Below are 6,819 nucleotides of genomic sequence, written 5' to 3'. Positions count from 1 at the left end.
TACATTCGCCTCGCCTCGCAAATCACTCAATCGCAAACTCCACTGGCCACCGTGTAACGTGCTGTGCACTGGGGAGGGGGTTCTCCAGGGGAGATCTCAGAGGTTCAGGTCACTCAGCTATCTTGGAGGAGATGCAAGGGTGTAGTGCATTCAGTGATCAATTCCGAATCTCACCAAAGACCAACAAAAAACGGTTGCTTGCCCTCCAGTTCCCTTGACAGGGGATCTTGCAAGCTCTACTTATACATGATGCCGTAGAGGCATCCTGTCGCCACGCTACAATCCTCTCGAAGCCTCTGGTTGCCACGCTGTAATCCTGTCGAGGCTTCTGGTTGCCACGCTGTCATCCTTTTCCGGATGGCTTCCCAGCCTTTTAGCTCCTGTTTGGGAGGCGTTGACCCGTGGGGTGTTACACACCGGAAGAAGAACGAAGTAACCGTTACGCCCCCAAAAGCGTTCTGGCCGACCCGCCGCCCCACCCCGCAGACGAGAGGACGGAAACCTACCCCCCTGCTTAGGCCACGTCGATTCGAAAGAGGCGTCCAATAAGCCCATGTCAAGGATGTTTACCCCTGCCCTTGTCAGAGCCGTTGCTTGGAACGCCTTCGACCACGGCTTTATCTCCGTGCTGGCCGGCGGATCCTGGTGGGGGATCCGCGGCAAAAGGGCCCTCGGCTATAGCTGTTCGCGTGTCGGCAGACGTGGCCTCCCCGTTATAGCAGTCGACCCAGTGTTGCCTAACCGGGTCAAAAAGCCTGTGTTTATGGGGCACACTAAACTCGGGCTTCTTGAGAACTGAACACGACCTTTGCGGGTTCGAAGTTTCGGAGTCGACCACAGGATTCACATTGACGTTTAGGGGAGGGTCGGCTGTATTTTGAAAGGGACTATCGGGGGGGCTGCTGAGGGAACTGCTGGACGTCGACTGTGCTCCGTGATTGCTGCCTGGGGGTGCGGCGTCGGCAGCGTCGGGCATATTAACGTCGGCTGCATCTTGTGCGGGACTGCTGCACAACTGCAGTCCGGGACCGCTGCTTGATGCGGCGCAAGCACCGCCCAGCGGTGAATTGATCGGGAGGAAACCTCGAGAAGTTTTTCGTCCAAAGCCGGGGTCGACCTCAAGTGGGGGTTTTGTCGGAGGTGTATCAGACTGGCTTTCGCTAAGGGAGCTATTGGAAGTGCTGGCGGGGCTGGTGCTACTGTCTGCTTGCTCGTTGCTCGTCGTCGATGACGCAGCCGACGCGAGTGCCCCAGAGGCTGCATCTAGATCGATAGTTAGCTTTTTGTTCGAAGGTTGCCTGCCTAAAGTACAGCTCACCTGTCCCGGCCGTATTCTCTTGGCGAAGCTCAAGTTCGGCCAGCCCCTTAGCCTTTCCAGCCCCCTGTTTGAGCCGCTCCTTTTCGGCCTGTAATTCATCTATCTTCTTGGCTAGTTCGGCCCGGAGATTCTCGATCTCTTTGGCGTGCTGTGCGGCCAGCTGTTTCTTGATGTTCTCGGCACGCTGTTCAGCCTGCTCACTGGTCCCGGTTGTATTTTTCTGCTTGCTTTGGCGCAGTTTTTCAAGCTCGGCCCGTAAATTTTGGTTCTCCTCGGCTTGCCGTCTGATCTCCTCAGCCTGCTTCTCAGCCTGCTTCTCAGCCTGCTTCTCAGCCTGCTTCTCAGCCTGCTGCTGGGCCTTCTCCTCAGCCTGCTTTTTGAGCCTTGTGTTTTCTTCCTCCAGTTCGCGGATCTTTGTGTCGCGGGCGCGGTCGCGGGAGCGGGCGCGGGAGCGGCTTCCTAACAGTTTGCTTCGAACCCACCGCTGGAACTCATCGGGGCCTTTGGAAATGTATTCCTTGACTTCGCGAGGCGCGTCATCGAAGAGACCGCTGGCTAGGGATGTCATTGCGTCGAGGTCGGCTTAATCGAGCGAGCGGTGCTTGAATGGATGAAAGATTCGCGTGACGGGGGGCAGCTGGCCTGGTGTCGGAGGTAGGCCCGTGCCCAATGCACGTGCCCTACCAGGCCCATTTAGCCCTCCCGGGCCTGTGCCCTGCACAGGCTTTCAGCCTAGTGCACAACACAATCCACGTTCCAGGAGTGTTGCCTGCATTTCACCTTCCACACCTGGATTCCCTCCAGGACGTGTGTGACGCGAGGAAAAGGTTGGGGCAGAGGATAGGGGTCGAGAGTAGGGAAGTGGGTCTGGGCCAATCGGCGATCCCGGTGGGACCTGGGGTGCGGCTGGGGCAAGGGAGTCTGAAAGATAGCGGGTTTGGAAGGGGGCGGGTTGTGGAATCTCTCGCTGGCAGGTCCACCCCGCCTGGGAGCAATTTCCAAAAAGGTACATTGCACATCTCCTGCATCGCCTAAAAACCGCAGCGACGCCTGGTATTTTTTTTTCTGCCCTCGAATGGACCGCCACCGGCTCTTAAACGACACGTAGCCGGCACGTTCACCGCTTCTTCTCGTCCTGTCTTTATGGCGTGTCGGCTCGTGCACGGGCGGAAGTGTCCACTGCCCGCCAGCCCGTCGAGTCCCGGCACTTAAATGACGGACGAGGCGGTGCCAACAGATTAGATAAACCGACGGGCGCACGGGAAAGAAACGGCAGCAGCGGTTTTGAGTGCTGGGCGTTCGGAGAGGCAAAGGCAGCCGTTTCGTGCGCGCGATCAGTGACGCGTTTTCCACATGGGCAGATTTCCTCCATGTGTGGGTTGCTGCCTCCATGCTGCCCTCCCTTCTATGCTTTTTCCACCAACCTGCCCGCACAACAAGTGGGCCTGCCTGGCACCAAGCCTCACTAAGGCTACGTGCCATAGCATCAGCCAGCCCACTACCTTTTTCTACACCACAACACATCGCAGTCAGAATCTTGTAGCTACCAACGTACTCTGGAGCGAACAGCTTGACGCTGGCATCCTTCACGGCCTTCCAGATAGTTCTAACTTAACCAATAGGTCTATGCTCCGACCTAATATTAATCCTTCAATCACTGCAAACTGCCGAACACTGTCGGGGTCACGCAGTCGTTGCGATATCGCAGCGAGGGCAGAGGGTAATTACAGTATATCCAAAGGCGCTTAGGTGGCGCCACCTCGGCTTGGGGGCTACGTGGAAGTGGTTGGCTGGCCCTCGTACATGTACCCGGTACATCCTTGTATGGAGCCGTGCCTAACGGGTTGTCTCCCATCAACCGCCTCGCCATCACCATTGGCGGCCCTCTCCTCCCCTCTGTCCTGTCGACCCGTTATTCCACCAATTCAATTCCCTGAACTAGGACATGCTCCCTGCGGTGGTGGTGGTAACAGCCCAGACCGCCGCGCCCCGGAAGCTTGCAGGACGCTGCCTGGGCCGTTGCTCATGCTGGCCGCCTTCACCCCACAACGCTAGTATTTAGTCGTGGGATCGTTGGCTTCCTTTGCCGGCTTTCCCTCAATCCGACAGTTTGCACCTCCGACAGAGATCGAAAATGAAGAAATCAAGCACAAAAGGGCCTATTTTAGCCGCAATCATCGTTCCCACCAGTATCCTCCCGGGTTTGTTTTAGCGTCGACTGCGTGTTGGACGGCTCGCCCCGCTGCGCCTGGGTAGTCGGCGCGACGTACTCGACTTGCACGGTTCTCCGCTTATTATCCTGCTGGCGCGCGTGCCCAGCACCTTGGTGGACCCCGCCCTGCTTCGTGGCTAGCCCCCCAGCAGCCAGAGAGGCAGGGGTCTTCTTCAGCGATTCACGGACAGACGCACTCCGCACAACGCTGCCGTTTTCTCCAGCGTCTTCTGCGGGCACCGTGGAGTTCCGAATCTCGGTATGGGTGGTGGTGCTGATGATGACGAGTTCGACCACGTGGGCGTACTCGCTCAACCAGCTGTGCCGGGCCACCTCAACAAGGTCCGCTCGTCGTCGCGGGTTGGGCACTAGAATGCGTCGGAGCAGGTCTCTGGCGTGCGGGGTGACGTATTCGGGGAAGGTGAGAGGGGTGCTAACGATGTACTTGTACAACAGGTTAATGTTATCACCTTCGGTGTTCGCAGGGTCATCGTCGAACGGTAAGTGTCCGGCAAGCATGGCGTACTGTTGTTCGCATAAGTTAGCGTCACCAACTTCCTCGGGCCATTATTTTGGGGGAGCTCACTAGGATGACACCGCAGCTCCAAACATCCACCTTGCGACCGGTGTACAGCAAGTCCGTGACGACCAGCTCTGGGGCGGCGTAGCATGGGCTCCCGAGCTTCGTTAGCATCAAATCGCCCTTTCTCGGATTGTCGAGCCCGATTTTATCCAAACCCATCTTTTTTACGAATTCCTTATCCCACAGGCCCTCCTCCTCCTCCTCAGTCAGCTCCTCGTTTGGGTTGAATGTATTAGCAAACCCAAAATTGGTAATAATAATGTTGCGGTTGCGATCGAGGAGCAAGTTTTCCAGCTTCAGATCCCGGTGCACGATTCCCTTTTTGTGCATGTAGCCTACACCAGATACAAGCTGGGCAAACAGCCGGCGCGCGGCATGATCCTTTATGTACCGGTTGCGCAGGATGTAGTCGAACAGGTCGCCACCGGATGCATACTCCAAAATAATGCCGTAATGCCTTTCCGACTCATTCATCCTGTGGAGCCGGACGATGTTTGGGTGGGTAAGGTGCTTCAAAATATGAACCTCGCGCATGATTCCGCTCATATGGCTTAGGTTGCTGCCATGGGCACCCTTCTTAATGAGCTTGATGGCAACCTATGGTGATGTGTTAGCGAACTGCCACAGTAATCCGATTGGGGCCCTTTCTCTTTCTCCCTCTCACTATGCATACCCGGACTCCGCCTTCCTGCTTCCAGGCTAGCTTGACCTTGCTAAACTCGCCCTTGCCGATGGTGTTACCGAGGATATACTCTCCGAACTTGGTATGCTTCTCGCGTTTCGAGTGGTCGTGTCGACTCCGGGCGCCACGCGTCTCAGCGGGAGCGACGACTGGGGGCGGGGCGGCGTCGTCAACGCCATGATCCGAAGCCAGCCGCTCCTTCTCCCTCTCGATGTCCACCTCGGGCTGCGAGATCAGTATGCTGTGCATAATCTCGCTGGCCTCCCTCGAGGGGTCTTTGGACGACGAGACCGTGGTGGAGGCGCCGGTGTGGGTCCGAACTGGCAGCACGGTCGGCGCGCCGGAAGCCCTGGGATCGCGGGAGCTGCCACCACGCTGGGGGACAACGCCGTGATGTGGAGCAGGCGCATAGTGCTGTCGTTCCTTCCGACGCGAGTTGGACGAGGAATGTTCGCCTTGGAATGCGGTCAGCTGGTCAGAACCGTTGGTGCGGTTGTCAGGGGCGCGCCGAGGCGAGTTCTGGGCGCGACCATTCGTCGCAGCATATCTCTCCGGGCCGTCGCCGCCGTCGCTGCCGGGGAGGTCGTTGGCTGGGCGCCCCATCTGGATGTACCAGCGGTTATTGCCGACCTCTTGGATAAGGATCGGGAGCGAGTACTGCGACAGATTCGAGATGTCGGCTAGGCTGATGGCCGAAAAAATGGAAGCGGCGGCCCGTCGCCTCGTCGAGGTGGTAACTGATGTTTCCGAATGGCCGTCCGACGTTATGAGCTGTCTGCGGTATACCCTGGAGCTTTGCAGCGCCATTTCTAATTCAAAAGCGAGCGAGGACAGTTGCGCGCCTACCTCCGCAAAATCGGCGTGGGGTAGGTTTTGATCGCCCGATTGCAGCTGTCTCACCGTCCGGATGCTGTGCGCGTCGCCACCGTCGCTCCCACAGGCCCGCACAGTCCCGACCTCCGTATCGGGTCGCCCGACCATGCTATCGGCGCCCTCAAGCCGAGCAAGCCTGGCCGACAGTGTTGAATCGCTAGCCACAGCCTGCTCGACGAGCGCATAAAGCCGTACGACGGAGTTATTGATGTCGGCGATCGAGCCGGCTGAAAAAATGGTAAGCATGCAATTGAGCGAGCTTTTGTGATTCTGCAGGCGCGACAGGACGCGAGCAATGTCTTTCTCTTTGTGCATCCAACGCGCGCGGTCGAATGTCCCCGTAACGCCCGTGCCATTATAAACGAGCCCGAGGTCGTCGACGAGCGTTTCGAGTTCGTCTTTAGTTATGACGCAGCCGGTTAGGGCGGCGGCGAGCTGTTCGAAAAGGACCAGTTCGCGGCGCTCGGGGGGCACGGACCGGCCGCCGAGCAGACGGCCAGCGAGGAAGTGCTCGAGCTGGTGCAAAATGGCGGTGACGTCGCACAGATCGGTGAGGACGGAGCGGCAGAGCGGGGGCGCGTCGCCGTTGTGGACGATGGGCGACATGATGGCGATCAGTTTGGCGCCGGCGCCCAGGAGGCCGGCCACGGAGGCGGCGATGGATAAAGGGTCCATCCTTGCTGGGTTCGGGCGGGCAGCCGGGGTTTTCCTTCCGCTGGGCAACACCGCACAGAGCAAAGCAAAGCGCTCATCCGATCGTCGAGTTTTCCATTTTCAAAAAAAAAAAAAAAAAAATAGCTAAGAACGCAGTTTCGGCGGCGATCAATTGCAGGCGGCCACGGTATGTTTTACGGAATTCTGGGCGTAAAGCCTCGCAATCTGCCATGGCGGAGGCTGTGGTCCGGTGGCGTAAGTCGGCGTGTGGTCCTAGGCTGTTCGAGGTGCGTTAGCACTTGCAGCGGCGGGGTGGCTAGCTGTTTGCTAGCCGTCGGTCATTATGCTGGTGGTGGCGCAGGTGCTGCGGAGGTAGGGAACATTCGGTGGGTCTTGTCACGATCAGGGCGAGTAGGCTTCGCAGCCAGGTTCAATTGATACTACGGACCGAAGACTCTTCTAGTGGGGGGGGGGGGGGGGAGGGGGAGGGGAGGAGG

At 58.2% G+C, this 6,819-nt stretch overlaps 2 protein-coding genes across 3 annotated transcripts; both read right to left on the bottom strand.

Annotated features, from left to right (window-relative positions):
- On the bottom strand, positions 1-2,118 carry GGTG_13832. 2 transcript variants are annotated; one of them, XM_009231753.1, is made up of 3 exons: positions 1,665-2,118; positions 1,319-1,628; positions 1-1,263 (listed from the first exon to the last, which is right to left on the bottom strand). In XM_009231753.1, exons 1-3 carry the CDS (start codon positions 1,884-1,886, stop codon positions 557-559), a joined length of 1,239 nt encoding a protein of 412 aa, XP_009230017.1. In that variant the 5' UTR covers positions 1,887-2,118; the 3' UTR covers positions 1-556. The 2 variants fall into 2 exon arrangements, with proteins under 2 accessions (XP_009230017.1, XP_009230018.1); XM_009231754.1 differs by having other exon boundaries at positions 1,319-2,118.
- Positions 2,119-3,179: 1,061 nt separating this feature from the next.
- Positions 3,180-6,649, bottom strand: GGTG_13831 (CAMK/CAMKL/KIN4 protein kinase). The gene is made up of 3 exons (XM_009231752.1): positions 4,787-6,649; positions 4,117-4,710; positions 3,180-4,055 (listed from the first exon to the last, which is right to left on the bottom strand). The coding sequence occupies exons 1-3, from the start codon at positions 6,341-6,343 to the stop codon at positions 3,483-3,485; spliced, it is 2,724 nt and encodes a 907-aa protein (XP_009230016.1). The 5' UTR covers positions 6,344-6,649; the 3' UTR covers positions 3,180-3,482.
- Between the last annotated feature and the right edge of the window lie 170 nt (positions 6,650-6,819).

The sequence above is a fragment of the Gaeumannomyces tritici genome (genome assembly GCF_000145635.1).
Source record: "Gaeumannomyces tritici R3-111a-1 unplaced genomic scaffold supercont2.60, whole genome shotgun sequence".
NCBI lineage: Eukaryota > Fungi > Ascomycota > Sordariomycetes > Magnaporthales > Magnaporthaceae > Gaeumannomyces > Gaeumannomyces tritici.
Note: the sequence above shows the minus strand (reverse complement) of the source record. Positions and strands in the feature narration are given on the sequence as shown.